The following is an 18,191-nucleotide window of genomic DNA, read 5'->3' as shown; positions in this document are numbered from 1 at the left end:
TTAGGATGATTCCCCTGGAGGAGGAAAGGGCAACCCACTCCAGTATTCTTGCCTGGGGAGTTCCATGGACAAAGAAGCCTAGCCAGCTACAGTCCATGAGATCAAAAAGAGTCAGACACGACTTAGCAACTAAACAACAAACAAAAATCATAATGTTGGGTTGGCCAAAAGGTCCATAAGATGTAGAAAAACCTGAACAAACTTTCTGGCCAACCCAGTACCAGCAGTGACAGTACTTAATAAGCCCTCATTATATGCCAGGTACTGTTTTCAGTGCTTTGCATATGTATTAATTCATTTTCATCTTCACAATATCCCTTCCGCTATTATTATCGTCATCTTCATGGTTTTCCAAGAAGAGAATTGGAAGTAGAGAGAGGTTAAGTAAGTCACCTCTGGACATGTAATTAGAAAGTAACAGAGCCAGGATTTGAACCCAGGCAGGCTGGCCCCAGGCTTTATATTCCTAACCACTATGATCTTTTATAAAAAGAGGGAAAAGTGGGAAAAAACCCTGAGGATGAGGAGCAGGCCAGGGGAAAGAGCTGGGCTCTTGGTTATCTAGTGAAAGGCTTCTGGAAACAGTCCCGTTCTGAAGTCACGCTGGTGGAGTGTGGCCTTGGTCTGCTGCCTGGGACTCAAGTCCCGTTGCATTTTGTCAGAAAGGAAAATCATCTGTGGTTCAGTGTGAGAAGGTGGTTAGTCTCTGAAGATGAGAACATCTCATTAGAAGAATTCCTACAGCTCATAGGAAGTTCAGAGGGAAATCCTGAGTCACAGCTGACATGAGACCCTCTGACACTTTGTTCCATGCCTGTCTGTCTGCTCAGGAGCCCTGGCAGAATCCTTAAGCTGTGTATGTTTGACGAAGGGACCACCTGATTTATTCAGTCATTTGCAGATTCAACGTATAAACATTCATTCAGCAAGTAAACAAACATTGCTGTGTTCCTCAGACTTGAGTCAACTCTTCAAAGAAAATAAATCCAAAGAGAAGTATCAACTTTTGCACCTCTGAAACTCTACTCTATGAAAATATTTTGACCAAATTAGCTTTTTTTGAAAAATCATAACTCAATTGAAAACACAAAATTTAACAAGTCCAGAACTTGTAGAGTCCCAAGAATATGTGGGGGTCCATGAACCCCAGTTCAAGAAACTAAAATTAATGGAGCCCCTAGACTACACACTAGGATGGGAGGAGAGTGCACACAGATTAGATCAAGCAGTGTTTGTCTAAAAAAAAAACCTTACAGTGTAAGGGATATTGGCTTCCCCAGTGGCTTAGCAGTAAATAATCTGCCTGCAGTGTGGGTTGGGAAGATCCCCTGGAGGAGGAAATGGCACCCCACTCCAGTATTCTTGCCTGGGAAATCCCATGGACAGAGCAGCCTGGTGAGCTATGATCCATGGGGGTCACAGAAGATTCAGACTGGACTCGGCGACTAAACAACAACGTAAGGGAGATTAGGCTTATACGTGAACCTAACTGTTCCACAAGGAAGGATGAGAATGTGACATCACTGCCACAGAGATAAAGTCCTGTGGAATCAGCGCAAAGACTGGGAGTGAAATGGCATGTGTTCTGGCCTGATTCACAGAGAGGGAGACCAAGAGAACAGCACAGGCAAAGGTGGAGAGGTGGAAACCAGAACACCTAGAGGCAACACAGTTGCTGGAGAGAGGTACGCATCACAGAGATGTGCAAGATGGGGCTGGAAATAGAGGGATCTTGTCCAGACAAAAGGAAGGCCTTGGACTGCAAGCTGTTAAACTCAACTGTGATTCTTCATCCAAGATTGCAAGAAGGTGATGTGACCTGAGCTGGTCTTCAGAAAGCTGATGGTGAGAGTGGAAAGACCCTGGAGCATGCATAGGAGAGATGGTCAGGAATCTGTGGGCCCCCAGAGGGGTGTCAAGTCAGAGAAACAATGAGAGGTCCCAGAGCTCTGACCCACTTAGAGCCTACAGGCAGCAGCTGCTGCATAGCAAGGTGAGCGAAGGGGTAGTTGAGGCAGGGAAAGTGCCACCAGGCCACGCCTGGTGAGTGATGATGCCACTCTGAGAATTAAAGGCTTTCTAAAGAAGTACATGTGCAAGGAACATTATTCATTCCATTCTGGACAATTGCATTAAGAGCAAGAAAAACATTCAGATGGAGATATTCTACTGGTGGTTATATATCAAAGATGAAATCAAGCTAAATAGAGACTCCATAAAGACCCAGGAATGAAATACATTGCATAAGTTTGAGATTCAGAAACATGTGCTTTGAGCAATACCAATAAAGTGCCTGGGTCCAGGATCTGTTTTCATCATTCCGAGCCAGTCAGCTAAGAACTTTCTTTATGTATGTAAGCGGAGGCATCTGTAATGAAGCCAGAAAGTGGGTTTGACATGGAAGGCATCTGGTTGAGCAGTGGTGTTTTTGTGGCACATATATCAATTCTTCTGTTTTACTGTAATTCTATGAAAATGAGTCATCAAGGTTGTAACCCCATGTTGCTAGACTTTTTGATTATCAGTAATAAGCACACATTTGTAAAATATACACAGTGTAAACAAGATGACATAAAATACATGTGACATAAAGGCACTGACCACACCCCATAGAAGCTGAGTTTATGAAGGTTCTTTGACACAGAAAACACATACTGTCCTGATAGGCAAAAACAAAGACAAGTTTTTCAATAATGTTTTTGTAATTCACAACTTTCAAGCAATATGTTGGAAAACTTACCCCAAAGACAACTTTCAGTACTGCACATCTCACACCGGCTACTTCTCTGATTATCGTATAAACCTAACAAAAAGATTCATTCTGCTTTTATCCTGGAAGGACCACAAAAAAATTCATGCATTCGAAGTATCATGAACCTGATGGTGATTTTATTAAACTGTACTGTATTTATATAAACTATCCATGTACCTAGGCACTATTCTTATTTATTCAAAAGGAAAATGTATGTGGGTCACTTTGCCAAAGAATCAGAGTACATGGGATACCTTAGCATCCACTGTTACCTAGGTTAACTTTTGTTTCACTGTCTTTTTTTCAAGATGTAATTTCATGTCGATGCATTTAGTTATGATTGATCATTTCATATGAGAAAATAATCCTTCTTTCCCCCTTGCAGCCTTTTTTGGAAAATACCTCAATGAATATAATGGCAGCTACATCCCTCCTGGGTGGCGAGAATGGCTTGGATTAATCAAGAATTCTCGTTTCTATAATTACACTGTTTGTCGCAATGGCATCAAAGAAAAGCATGGATTTGATTATGCGAAGGTAATTTTCAGGCACTTTTACACTGCATCAATTTACTTCATGCATAATGGGAGAAAGTCATTTTCAGTATGTTAGCCTATCCACGAGATTGGCTTTCTATGTTCTCACAGTTTTAGAAAGAGAAATTTTAAGATAATTTTAAACTCCAGGCAAGAAAAAGGCTCTCAGGGAACACTGACTTTGAATAGTGGATTTTTTCCCCCCTTCATTAGGATGAAAGGCAATCAGCCTTTGATGAGAGTATTATCAAAAAAATCATAGATGCCTGTACTCCGTCTTGTGATAATTTTTGGTCTTCCCCCCTCTAGAAGACTTGTCCACATAATCATATGTTCATCTTGTACTGTTTTGCTTTTCATTAGGGTGAGAGTATATTCTGTCTGCGCCTTCAGATTTAGATGTAAGAATAAGAAAAGACAAGTGCAAAACTCAAAAGTTGGAAAACCACATTCTTTGCTTTTACCACACTTTGATATTGACAAGGACACCTGCCCATGGCAGCTAGAGTCCACAAAAGTCTGTAAGGCAGTCAGTCTTAGAATTTCCAAATCAGTTCATAGAAACAGAAGTGAACAGGTCCCAGAGTTCTCTAACAAATGGATCCCAGATTAGACTTTTTAAAATCTACACAGCTTTTGTGATTGCCAACTTAAAACGATTTCCAGATCGCAGGAGCGGAGGGGGAAACATCTTTAAATTTAGCCTGCTAATTAGCCTAAAATACCCTCTTCCCTCCTAACCATGTCCATCTCTTCCTCATTTATCTAAAAGAAGCTGAGAATCTGCTCCAACTAGCATAGATCTCTGTGAAAAAGCCATTGGTAGAAATCAGAAAGAGGAGACTTGATCTAATTTTGGCACATCGCTATCCTTATGCTTGGCCTGATTTGAGCTCAAGGAACTTGGCGGGGGAGATAAAGTGTAAGTCTCCTTTCATACCCTCCAGAAAACAATGCATGCAAATGAATTCACAAACATTGCTAATAGGTTTCCAAACTCATCAGAGTTGTGAGCTGGCAGAAACCTTGGAGGAAGGTTTGAGCAATGCCCTACAAAGTGCACTAATTGTCACTGCTCCCATTTTTTATCTGTGGGGATACTTGTCATGCTCCTTGTTGAAGCTATTAACCTTTCTTTCCCTGTTGTCCTAAGGAAAGCAAAGCAATCAAGATTCCCTCCAAAGACTAAATCAGCGTATCTTGCCCATTATCACAGCTGATTAAGTGTCAAAGACAACTGTGTCGAAAAAAATATAGATCGTTTTTTTAGAAAGAGAAGAAAGGAATGAAACAGAGACTTCCATGGAAGGAGGTGATAGCCTGTGGGCTTGTCCTAAGAAGGACATGTGACATAGGCTTGGTCCCTTGGGCATGGCTTTTGCAGCTGTTCTGGTCCTTGAATCTACATGCGATTAGTCATGCCTAGAAGCCTCTGACAGTGCACATTGCCTTAGAGCTTTCTGAATAAACTTTACACTGGAGTTCCAGGCCAATGATACACACTTAGAGGAAGCAGGTGTTTTCAGTTTTCATCTTTTCTTTCTTTCTCATTCCATCTCTTCCCCTACTCCCCCTTATAGTCTTGCATCAGCCCCTTGGATTATAGATTAAATTGTTCTATTAACAAGTCAGGCTCTAATCCCAACAGCTGGATCATTTTAGTTGTGCAATTAACAGAGTGTAATCCGCAGGAAATCAACTGCTCCCCATATTGAGTGTTTCAGATAAACTAATTTATAGAATGCTGCCCCTTTTCCCTGTGCATCCAGATTTTGGTCATGACTTTCATTGGCAATCATTGTGTAATTCTAACAGGTGAATTTTTAATTTCACGAAAAGATTTTTTGTGTGTGTGCATTTATGCGTATATGTGTGTATGCATGTGCGTGTCTGCAACTGTGAATTTGTAGTGGGCGTGGGTATTTCCTGTCCTTGAAGCAATTAAATTTTTTTAAAACGAATTACATCAGCGAAACCTGAGAATGAAATAAGTATCCGGTGTTTCATGTACTGTAGCATTTGTATTGCCAGATCTGATCATTATCTTGGGCAAACAGGACTTGACTTTTTTTTTTCCCCCTAATTCTTAAATTGTACATTACTTTTTAAAAAGATGTTTGTGTGTGTTACTATGCTGGCAACCCTAGAAAGTAACTGGCAACTGATCTCTGTTTCCGGAAGATGTTTTTCTCCTTGGGAAGTACAGTTTCTCTTCGTGCTTAAGATCTTACCTCCTCATTCAGTGAGTTGCTTCTGAGGGAAAGCAGTATTCAAATGTGATCTGATGAATGTCACCTTTTGTAATTTTTGTTTTGTGTCAAATGTATGTTTCAGGACTACTTCACAGACTTAATCACTAACGAGAGCATTAATTACTTCAAAATGTCTAAGAGAATGTATCCCCATAGGCCCATTATGATGGTGATCAGCCACGCGGCGCCCCACGGCCCCGAGGACTCGGCCCCACAGTTTTCAGAACTGTACCCCAATGCTTCCCAACACATGTGAGTAACAACCTCAACTCTGGGACCTGCTGATCTTGAGCCTCTCCTTTGCTCCCCACCCATCTCCTCCCCTGCACCCCATTTCTTTCCACGTGGCATCTCCACAAGGCAGGAATGGGGCTTCTGCCCCGAGACCACAGATCAGGCAGGCCCTGAACTCAGGGGCTTGCTGAGGTGGCTTGATTACGAATCACATCTCCAACATCGTAAGTAACTGAACAACAACAAGAACAACAAAATGAACAGAGAGAAGCACATGGTGTGACTGGGGGGTGGTTTTGATCAAGGGCTTCCTTCAGTTGTCTCAAATAATATTCATCAACGTGATCTAATAATAATAATGATCAAACGGTATGTTTCTTATAGCAGCAGAGTGGTAGTGATCCCCACCCCCAGTCTGGTTATAGAGACCTGGGTGAATTTCCTGGGCTCGGGCTGTCGCAGCTTTGCCACAGATGTCTGATTAGAATTGCTGCAGAGGCAGCTGCAGAGGGCATGCCCGAGAGGCCGTCTCAGGTCACGGCTTTAAAATAACCTGATGTTTCTTTTTGAGAGGCAGGAGCCTTGGGGAGGGGATTGGGAGGCCCAGAGGAGAGGCTGATGGCTTATGGCGATGAGACAGAGAGCAGAGAGCTGTATTAAGCTGACCATTCTCACGAGACGCGTGTAGTAAGTCTGGATACTTAGGCAGCGAAGAATGTGATTTTGTTTTTCTACTCCTCCATACCCGTTCTTCTTATCCATTGCAATGATATGCAGTCCTCCACGCAGAGCAGTGGGCTGAAAGTTTAACTATGAGAAGAGTAGGAAACAAGGAACTGATACGTTTCCTTCATCACTAAACCTCCAGAATTCATTCTTAATCTATTTGTGCTTAAATATTATCCCTCTTCAGCCACACTGATTTTAAAGCTATGGTCCCAGATGGGGAAAAAAATAAAGATTAAATGTACTTCTTTATGAAAAGAGATAAGTAACTACTGAAGGCATTCTAGTTGCTGGCATAACATATCCCTGGAAAACTTTTTATTCATATTTTTTATCTTATTATAACTAATAAACTTATGGCTCCTTGTCAGTGGTACTTAGATCCTCTCTATCATATCAAGTGACTTAGAAAGAAGGAAAGACGGGAACTAACAATACATAAATGAAGCCAGGTGAGTGTCCTACTGAGCATACCCAGAAACTTGGAGGATGGAAGTGTTTTGATGCATAAGATACTGTCGACAAAGAAAGCTGCCCCAGCAACTGAGGTATAGGGTCTGGATGATCCATTGTGTTTTGGAATCAACCCTTTGGATAAATATTCAAGACTCTCTACCCTATGTATAATTATGCAGCTAAATTCATAAATGAAGCCCACCAGGGACTAGTGACTCTCCATTAGCCATCACTGGCAGATGCAGTAACCTGCTGGTTCAGTAAAAGAAATAGGTCTTTGCAGATTTCTTCCATGCCCTGGGACTCACCTTTTCCTTTTCTTTGAGTCTGAAATTGCTTTCTTTGTTGCATTAGCAGAATCCCAGCCTAGGGTGATTTTCCACAACTGTAAACCTCACTGCTGTTTTCCCGGGAGTTTGAGGACAAGAAGTTGACAAAATGTGTTTTATGGCTCCTTAGAAGTCAGCTTGCCTTTGAAGCTTCGGGGCAAGGTCCTGAGCCTACAGGAAAATCAGCCACAGGTCAAAAGGTTCTGACAGCTCAGCAGTGTGCACAGACAGCAGTGCAGGATGAGAGAAATCTGCAGAGTTCTCGGGGCTTCAACAATAGCTTTAAAAAACAAAGAAGAAGCATCTCTGATTAAATTCTGCTTCATTCCACAAATATTTATGCGTGCCACCTGTGACACTGTACAGCACAGCAGGGATGTAGGCGCAAGGAAGACACAATTGCTGGGACTTCCCTGGTGGTCCAGTGGCTAACACTCCACCGTCCCAATGCAGGGGGCCTGGGTTCAATCCCTGGTCGGGGAGCTAGATCCTGCATGTAACAACTAAGAGTTCACATGCCACAACTAAGACTTCCTGGTGCAGTCAAATAAACATAAAATAATCTGCATTTTTTAAAAAAGAGACACAATTGCTCATTCTAGAACCAATGAACTAGGACAGAGGTCAGCACATGGAGGCCACTTCTGACTTGCCACCAGTTTTTATAAATAAAGTTTTATTGAAACACAGCCATGCTCATTCATTTAGGTATTATCTGTGCCTGCTTTTGCAATGCAACAGTGGAGTTGGGTAGCTGTGGCAGATGCCATTCAGCCTGCAGTGCCTAAACTATTTACTGTATGGTTCTTTACAGAATAAGTTTGTTCTGGGCTCTTGCTCAAGGAGGAAGACAGACAAAGAGCCTTATCAAAGAGCCTTGTCAGCAACAGGCTCAGAAGCAAGTGCTAGAGCAGGGAGCCCAGGGTCTGTGAAAGTTTGGAGGAGGAAGCATACTCATCTTTTAGAAGAACCAGGAGAACTTCAGGGCCAAGGAGGCAGGCAAAGTGGACTGCAAAGGATGGGCAACGTTTCTGCAGCTGATAGACAGAGATTGGGTACATGATTTCAGGAAAAGTGGTCACCATGAGGCTGTCTAAGATGCGACCAAGGAAGTGAGGAAAGAAGTAAGGGATAAAGCTAGAGAGAGAAACCTGCAGGGTATTGAGAACTTGAGTGAATTTGTATGTAGCTGTAAACACAGTCCCTGGAGACTGTTTAGTCAAGGTAGACATCATATGTGACTTGACCATTTTTATATGTGAAGTTTTCGCTATTCCTTTTTAGTTCAGATGAACCACCTGTGTGCCTTACTGTGCTCAGGGCTCAGTCGTGTCCGACTCTTTGCAGCCCCATGGACTGTACCCCACCAGGCTCCTCTGTCCATGGAATTTTTCAGGCAAGAATACAGGAGTGGGTCTCCTGTTCCTACTCCAGGATATGTTCCCGACCCAGGGATCAAACCTGCGTCTCTTGTGTCTCCTGCATTGGCAGGTGGATTCTTTACCACTAGCACCACCCTGGGAAGCCCTGTGAGCCTTACTAGTGATTCTATAAAGCTGAATCCACACATTGGCAGAGTGAAAGCTCTCAGGCCTTGGAGGCAAATAAGCACTGGTTCCTATCTCAGTGGTCCTTGCTGACCTGTAGGCAGTACCTTTCACCTCTCAGAACCTCCATTGTCTCATCGGTAAAATGGGAGTAATAACCAGCAACTTGGCATGATGTCATGAATGACAGTTAAAAGAGACCTCACCTTGGACCTGGAACACAGAAGCCACTTCATAGGTACTAATTCTCCGTGATCCTTCCTATTAAGATGAACCATAAAAAAAACAAACAAAACTGTTTTTGCTGGATTTGATCTTTCTTGACCTACAAAAAGGTGCTGTTTTGTTTGGTGAATTTCAACTTAACATTCAAGGGGAAGCAGCTAGGGAAGGAACAAGCTGGTTCTTGTCCGTTGTGACCTGACAAGTCTGTTGACGAGCTAAGACCTGCATTGATGAGGCTCTCACCCTGCCTATTCTAAAAACAGACAGAAGCACCAGCCTGGGCTGTGTTATCTTTGCCAGGTGCAAACCGTGCTCTTGGCAGTTTGAAGAACACCCTTAGCCATAGAAAATAAAAACTCACACGGTGAGTTGAGTGGTTCAGCTTCTGTTTGCTGCTAAGCCCGAGGCTTTGGAGCCCCTAGAATCAGGAGATCCGCTGTGTCTCCCACAGACCTTGAAAGCGTTGAATTCCGGGCATCTTTGTCATCAAGGTCTCCCTAGCCATCACAGGAGGAAAGGGCTGGAAAGAGTCCATGTGCATCTCTCTTGAGGCTGTGAGTGACTGCCTGGGTTCACAGTTCAGGCTGCACACAAAAGGAGTGAGACAAATTGAAGACAAGCTTTCCATTGTGCCGCTCGGAGCTCTTGAATGGCTGGTCTCCTTAGCAAGAACATGAGCAAGGCATTCAAGCAAAGCGATGCAAGAAGTTAAGTGCTTTGCAGAGATATTTGGCAGGCCCTGTGAAAACAGAGGAAGAAACTGTAGGTTCTGTGCTGTCGGGGGCAGGGGAGGGGGATGCAAGCCATGTGAGCACTTTCCTTGAGGTTGCCTTCCTTGGTGGTCAGGCATTATCCAGATGTCTTTCATCCGCCTTGGGTTAGAGCTATCTGACCCCCACTGCCTGGAGCGAATGTATCAGGTTTCCATGGTGTTTGCCATCGCCAACAAAGAAAGGAAGCCAGTTCAATATTGAGGCTAGAGGTTATGCCAACCAACTAAGAAAGAGAACGGATTATCGACCGCATGGAACAGGGGACCCTGTTTAATCAGACAGTGGCTCAGTCACTCCTGGCCTCTGAGAGATCTGAGGAAGTCTCCATCATGATAATACATATAATCATTCTTATCACAAAGCCCTTCACTATGACTAAGACTCTACTGCACGTTCCAGTAAATTCTCTCCCCCATGCTGCTGCTGCTGCTGCTAAGTTGCTTCAGTCGTGTCCGACTCTGTGCGACCCCATAGACGGCAGCCCACCAGGCTTCCCTGTCCCTGGGATTCTCCAGGCAAGAACACTGGAGTGGGTTGCCATTTCCTTCTCCAATGCAGGAAAGTGAAAAGTGAAAGTGAAGTCACTCAGTCATGTCTGACTCTAGCAACCCCGTGGACTGCAGCCTACCAGGCTCCTCCATCCATGGGATTTTCTAGGCAAAAGTACGGGAGTGGGGTGCCATTGCCTTCTCTGTCTCTCCCCCATATCCTCATAATAATGCTAAAGCCTCATCCTCTTGGCATCATTTCTCCTGGCGTCAGTGATGTGATAATACTCACTTATAGACAAAAGCTGATGAGAAAAGAGATTACGTTTGCCTTCTTGATGATTCTGTGAGATGCTGAGGATCCCTTGACATTTTTCCACCAACTATGCCTCCATGACGGAGAAGGCAATGGCAACCCACTCCAGTATTCTTGCCTGGAAAATCCCATGAACAGAGGAGCCTGGTAGGCTGCAGTCCATGGGGTTTCGAAGAGTTGGACATGACTGAACAACTTCACTTTCACTTTTCACTTTCATGCATTGGAGAAGGAAATGGCAACCTACTCCAGTGTTCTTACCTGGAGAATCTCAGGGACAGGGGAGCCTGGTGGGCTGCCGTCTATGGGGTCTCACAGAGTCGGACACGACTGAAGCAACTTAGCAGCAGCAGCAGCAGCATGTCTCCATGAACTTAAAGAAAAATTTTGTTCCAGTTCAACAGCTCTTTCTTTCTATCCCTGGAAATGCATTTGACTCTGTACACACACACATACACACACACACAGACACACAGGTTCATGTGAAATCAAAATTTAGGCAGAACAATCCACATCAACTAACTTGCAGATATTGTTCTGATCGTAGAGTTTGGGATGGACACAGCATGTCAAAGGGACAACTACCCTTAGGAAGCCTCAGAACATTTCTGAAACACCTTTGTTACCTAAAGTTGAAAAGAAAGGACTTCCCTGGCAATCCAGTGGTTAAGACCCCATGCTTCCACTTCACAAGGTGCAGGTTTGATCCCTGGTCAGGGAACTAAGATCTAACATGCTGAGTCATGCAGCCAGATAAATTAATTCAAGTTGGAAAGAAATGTCTTGCCTTAAAAAGAATTTGCACATTCTCTCTTCATTTCTTCCACAAATACATAAAAGGATATGCTTTCAAAGAGGAGAGAATTTTAAATCCTCCATAAACATTTCTGACTTGAGCAGGATTAATTGCTCCCTTTGTGGCTCAGCTGGTAAAGAATCCGCCTGTAGTGCGGGAGACCTGGGTTTGATCCCTGGGTTGGGAAGATACCCTGGAAAAGGGAAAGGCTACCCACTCCAGTATTCTGGCCTAAAGAATTCCATGGACTGTATAGTCCATGGGGTCACAGAGAGTCAGACACGACTGAGTGACCTTCACACACACACTTCCCATATTACCTCTGTATTCTTCTCTCTGTCATTTACTACATATCCCATTGCACTGGCTGTTCACTCAGATCCTTGATGTCCAGCCACACTTCAGAATATCCACACTTAACACCACACGAATGACACCCTGCTGCTATGCAAGGCATCTCTTTCCCAAAGGATCCATCTCTACTTCCCGTTGCCTGGTGGGCACGGCTCCTGCTGCCTTAGTCGTATGATACATTTTTGTTTAGCAAATGCATCAACATGTTAACCCTTCCAACTAGCTGACATTAAAACCCTTTTAAAAATAGTGTGAAAGTAGTTGAACAATTGGTTTTATGAATTAAAGGGTACCTAGTGATAGTATAAATCCATAAATTTTTAGATTAAAAAATGAATACCCAAAGTTTATTAAAAAAAAAAAAAAAAAAGACTCAGCGGCTTTGCTCAAGTCACGTAAGTAGATAGGGATGAAGCTGAAGCCCAAACTCCACTCTTCTGGGCCCTAGATCTTCCCACTACACCAGGCCTGTTCAATATCTGTCACAGTCACAATTTTTAGTAGAAGTGTTCCCTATGTATGTATTGACACAATTTCTAGTTGGAGTTCATAGCATCATCGTTGGAAGAGTCTTTGAATTAGTTTTGTGATATGCCATTTTATTGTAAGGCTTGCCAACTGGCACTAGTGGTAGAGAACCTGCCTGCCAGTGCAGGAGATGTAAGAGACTTGGATTCAATCCCTGAGTCAGGAAGATCCTCTGGAGAAGGAAATGACAACCCTCTCCAGTATTCTTGCCTGAGAAGTCCCATGGATAAAGGAGCCTGGAGGGCTACAGTCCATAGTGTCACAAATAGTAAGATACAACTGAAGCTACTTAGCGTGTATCTTTTTTATTGTAAAGTTTTAGGATGCACCTGTAATCAAGACAATTTGATGTTATCCTGCACGTGTTCAGTTGTTACCCACCTAAAGACATTTGAACTCGAGTGGAAAATCTCTCCACAAAGTCTCATCAAGTTTCATTTTAGTGAAGGCTGGGATGGTGTGGCTTGGGAGATTGTCTAGAATATCCAATTTTAATAGTTTGAGTGTGTACTTCTTGAATATGTACAATCAGCTTATTCTGGGAATTGAGACCTGTTTCTCAGTGAGAGATGATCCTGCTACCAATAAGGATATTAAGTGTTAGGATTTTTGTTGTTGTATGAGACTAGACGGGTGGCTTCCCTGGTGGCTCAGTGGTAAAGAATTTGCCTGCAGTGCAGAAGACTGCTTGCAGTGGGGGAGATGTGGATTTGATCTCTGGGTCAGGAAGACCCCTTGAAAAGGAAATGGCAATCCACTCCAGTATTCTTGCCTGGGAAGTCCCAGGGACAGAGGAACCTGGGGGATTCCAAGAGTCGGACACAACCAATCAACTAAACCACCACCACCATGAGACTAATAGCAAATGAAGAAAACACACGTTCAAATATAAAATACTCAAAATGTATTTTCTTTGGGGTGACAGCAGAGGCCATCAGTGGTACCAAATGAACTGCTAAGTTCTTTGTGTTTCCCCGAGAATGGGTTTAATATGCAACACATGCATTTCTTCAAACTATTTCTGTGCCACTAAGAATTAGTCTCCTAAAATGTCCACCCATCAAGAAGAAAGGGGACATGATTGATTTGAGAAATCTTATCCTTGTTATGTCAATAAGCAATGTTAGCAAGAAAAGCAAAGCCTGGGGAGAATCTGATATTGACGGCAAAAGTTGAACATGGAAGTGCAGTGGTCTGAGGGATCCGTCAGTGAGCTATACTGTGCTGAGCAACTATATTTTTGTTCAGTTGCTCAGTCACGTCCGACTCTTTGCAACCTCATGGACTGTAGCCCACCAGGCTCCTCTGTTCATGGGGTTCCTCAGGTAAGAATGCTTGAGTGGGTTGCCATTTCCTACTCCAGGGGATCTTCCCAGACCAGGGATCAACTCATGTCTCCTGCATTGGCAGGCAGATTCTTTACCATTGAGCCACCAGGAAGCCCGCGCTGAGCAATAACGCTGAACAAATGATGACTAGAGAAAAACAATGTGCAGAGAAGCCTTGCTAGTGAAAGTTCACCTTTTATAAGTATTGGAATCATCTTTTGAGAGTTACAGGTGCATTCCTAAGAGTATACGGTCTGGAGAGCACAGTTCTGGGCCAAACGTGTATCTGAGCAGACACAGAAAGCCTCACCAGACCAGACACACATGGCTGACACTCTGACATGAATTTTTGAGGTTTGTTTTTCTTTTTTATGACAATCTCATCCTTTGTCCTCTCCATTTTCAAGCAAAGAGTCAGAGTTCTCTACCTTTTCGAATATGTCTCCAGGGTGTTCTGGAGGGTCAGACTTGATTCTGTATTTGCAACAAATGTAGGAACACAGCAGCTGGTGGGAGGCATCTGAGTGAGAAACAGAAGCAGCTAATATTTTAAATCAGGATAAGCAGGATAAAAGCTACGAACTTTGGGACTTACTTTTTAAATATTTATTTATTTGGCGCTGTCAGATCTCAGTTGCGGCACATGGGGTCTTGGTGCGGTGCACGGACTCTCTAGTTGTGGCACGTGGGTTTAGTCGCTCAGCAGCATGTGCGATCTTAATTCCCCTTCCAGGGATCAAACCTGAGTCATCCCCTGCATTGCAAAGAGGATTCTTAACCACTGGACCACCAGGGAAACCCCAGGACTTACTTTTGATAGAAGAAATGTATGGATCACTTCTTTTAATGATGGGAGTTTGAGATGCTTGTTGGAGAGGACAGTTCAGTGTGACATCATGAAAGGAGCAGGGTTCCCAACCTGTCCTTTCTGAGCCATCTCTGTATGCTTTACTGTCTCATTTGTAAAATAGGAGTATTTTATTTTCTTGGGCTTCAAAATCACTGTGGACGGTGACTGCAGCCATGAAATTAAAAGACACCTGCTCCTTGGAAAGAAAGCTATAACAAACCTAGACAGTGTATTAAGAAGAGACATCACATTGCTGACAAAGGTCCGTCTAGTCAAAGCTGTGGTTTTTCCAGTAGTCATGTATGGATGTGAGAGTTGGACCATAAAGAAGGCTGAGTGCTGAAAAATTGTTGCTTCTGAATTGTGGTGCTGGTGAATACTCTTGAGAGTCCCTTGGACAGCAAAGAGATCAAACCAGTCACTTTTAAAGGAAATCAACCCTGAATGTTCATTGGAAGGACTGATGCTAAAGCCGAAGCTCCAGTACTTTGTCCACCTGATGCGAAGAGCTGACTCATTGGAAAAGACCCTAATGTTGGGAAAGATTAAAGGCAGGAGGAGAAGGGAGCAACAGAGGATAAGAGGGTTGGATGGCATTATCGACTCAATGGACATGAGTTTGAGCAAACTCCAGGAGATTTTGAAGGACAGGGAAGCCTGAAGTGCTGCAGTCCATGGGATCACAAAAAGTCAGACACGACTTAGCAACTGAACAACGGACTACAGTAAGAGGCGCTGCCCTCTCGGGGCTGCCTCAGCCATCAGTGAGCTGTGATGTGATAAGCTCTCTCCCAGCTTCCTATGAGTATGAGTGGTCCCAGGTTTTGTCCTCTGAAGCCTCTGTGAAGCCTCACAAGAACTCTTTGGAGTTCTTGCTCCCATTACAGATATGTGGGAACACAGACTTAAAGAAAAAGAAAAAAGTTGCTCCAGATCACACACTAGTAAGCAACAGTCCTGGGCTGAGAATTCAGGTCTGATTCCAGAATATTCTGGAACAATTGGATATGTGGTTTTCCACCATTCCCTAAAACAGTCACCTGCTTCTCTGTGTCTCGCATTTTTAGCCAACAGCTCCCAGCTCCGTCTGAATAACTGTAAGTTGATTCTTAGTTAGGGCAGCAAGCCTTCATTATCACAGGGCAGAGGGACAGAAGAATGCATCTTCCAGGAATTTGGCAGACACCAGCGGGAGGCACCCACAGGTCTTTGGCAAAAGATCAGTTTTCAACAACTGTCAATTCCAGCAACCCCCAACCGTCCACCTGCAGGCCCCTTGAACAGCTGCTATTCTGTGGGAAGCAGTGGCAGCCTGTCTTCCCCTAAAAGGCAAATGGTTATCCTCCCCCTCCTGCTGAGACTCCACCTGGGATCTTGTCCCCAGAGCTGGAGGGGGAGTGGTCATCTCCCATATTCAGAAATTAAGAGAAAAGAAAAAAAAAATGGGATGGAGGAAGGACAACTTCGACAATAGACCCAAACTCTCCCTTTTAATAAAAGCCAGACTGAACATATGTCATTCTGTAAATCCAGGAGTCCAATTTGAGGCTTGTAATTTGCTGCGAGCTTCCCTGTTCCTCAGGGCGAGGTGGATGGAGCCGTGCCAAGCACTGGAAGGTAACCGGTGGAAGATACGATTTACCCACTATGAGCCTGCTTCTCGGTTCCCTATTGTAATTTTTATTTGTGTTTGAGGTTTTGTGGTTAAAAAAAAAAAAGTCAACTAGATTTATTTTTAAATTAAAGCACACCGACATCAAAGGCAGTAAGAGGAGGCTGGTGAGGTATTATGAAGAAAGCCCGTGTAATCTTTTATAGCCATATTCTTTTTCAGGGCACGTATCAGTAAGTGGTGAAGGACCTTTCGTGACCAGCTTGCTCTATTTCTCTGACCTCAAACTCCCCCCAACGGTGAAAATCTCTTTCCTCTGGGATTTAGAAGCTCCCCCTTCTCTCCTCCTCCTCTTCAGTCTCTTCCTCTAATCTTGTTTGTAAGGTTACATGCTGCGTTAAGAATAAGAAACCCGGGCTTAAGTCCTTTCCTACTGCCCAGGCTTCTGAAATACAAGGGTCTCATTTGGTCTGTGGTGCAATGGGAGATACGAAGAACCCTTTCAGACCAAAAATGGGACCATTCAGTTCATGAGTTGTCTGCTTGGTGAGCAGAGGAAAGTTCGTGCTGACAGTTTCTCTGATAAAGAATGGCAAGTGATATCTGAAAATTTGTTTATTTAATGTCACGGATTTTTTTTCCCACCCAGATCCTTATATAGAATACATTTGTTTATTGGCTTATGTAGGAAACTCAGGTACTTTGTTCTGGGCACTTTAAATAGATAGATAATAGATAAATAGACAGACAGGTTTAAAGATTTTAGAGGGTGAGAGGCTGAGTTTTTTTGGGTTTTTTTTATTGTTTTTTTTTGCTGCACCATGCAGCATGTAGGATCTTAGTTCCCCAATCAGGAATTGAACCCACGCCCACTGCATCGGAAGCACCGAATCTTAACCACTAGACCACCAGGGAAGTCCCTAGTCAGATTTGTTGTTCCTCAAAGCAGATTTTTATGAGATGCTCTTATCCCCATTTCCAGGTGAGCAAATTGAGCTACATTTACCTACCCTACAAATATGTCTCTTTAAAAGGAAGTTGACTGACACCTCTCAGCATAACTTGTGCACTTTTAAGGACAGTTTCTCTTGTGCTCAGTGTTGTATTGGCATTCGTTAAGCAGCCAGCATCCATACAGATGATTAGGGTAACTTTCTACACAGGAAGGCCAATGGTCCCAAAACAGCATTTTCAACTACTAAAAGAGAAGCGCTGCAAATCCGCTGGTGGAAGAAAATGTATAGTAACAGGTAGCATATAGAGAGCCTCATGTTCTGTGTACAGTCACGCAGCTCAGAAACTCCAAGTTTCCTCAATAGGAAATTTGCTCCATGACGGGACGAGTGGAACATGGTCGAGGCTTCTGGACTCACCAGGTCACAGTGATTGACTGTTTCTCTAGTTTTATGATGTAAACAATGTCACAGGATCTCCTGCAGTCATCATTATCCACCACCTTTCACTGATAGGGTTCTCCCCGGAACAGAGAGCAGTAATCAGATTCCTCTATCAGCCTCTCTTGTTCTGAGAGACTGGCTATTTGCACAGTTGTGGTTCACACAAAGAGCAGCTTCAGATGCAGGAAGCCCCCATCATTTTACTTTCCCTTCATTTTGTTAAAGCAAATGAGCTTTGGAACCAAGTCCTGGTTCGATTCCCTGCTACTTTTGTTAACCTGAGAAAGTTAGCTTTGCTAAGCCTCAGTTTTCTCACCTGTGAAATGGGAATGATAAACCTATTTCCCAGAAGAGCTGAGCTAATTAAATGAGTAGATGTGAACAAAACACTTAGCACAGTCCCTGACCCGTGGTAAATACTGAATTTTCACTATTAAACAATGTTTATAGGCTTCCCTGGTGGCTCAGATGGTAAAGAATCTGTTTGCAATGCAGGAGACCCGGGTTCAATCCCTGAATCGGGAAGATCCCCTGGAAAAGGAAATGGCAACCCACTCCAGTATTCTTGCCTGGAGAATTCCATGGACAGAGGAGTCTGGTGGGCTACAGTCCATAGGGTCTCAGAGTCAGATATGACTGAGTGACTGACTTTCATAGGCTTATCAGCTAAGGAGAAAGTTCAAACACATTAT

The 18,191-nt window shown here is 43.5% G+C and overlaps 1 protein-coding gene across 7 annotated transcripts in view; it reads left to right on the top strand.

Moving 5' to 3' along the window:
* SULF1 (sulfatase 1) overlaps positions 1-18,191 on the top strand; it is a 198,344-nt gene that overhangs the window by 126,612 nt on the left and 53,541 nt on the right. For 4 of the 7 annotated variants that reach the window (XM_086335456.1, XM_086335450.1, XM_086335451.1 and 1 more), the window contains 2 exons: positions 3,138-3,289; positions 5,623-5,792. In XM_086335456.1, coding sequence (XP_086191582.1) covers positions 3,138-3,289; positions 5,623-5,792 — 322 coding nt within the window. The remainder of the gene's footprint in view (positions 1-3,137; positions 3,290-5,622; positions 5,793-18,191) is intronic. The other 3 variants (XM_086335453.1, XM_086335454.1, XM_086335455.1) reach the window with 1 other exon arrangement.

Source organism: Bos grunniens, chromosome 14, assembly GCF_055505025.1.
Source record: "Bos grunniens cultivar Pamir isolate PY7600 chromosome 14, Bosgru_T2T1.0, whole genome shotgun sequence".
NCBI classification, from domain to species: Eukaryota; Metazoa; Chordata; class Mammalia; order Artiodactyla; family Bovidae; genus Bos; species Bos grunniens.
The sequence above is the reverse complement of the archived record's forward strand: the minus strand, read 5'-3'. Positions and strand labels throughout refer to the sequence as shown.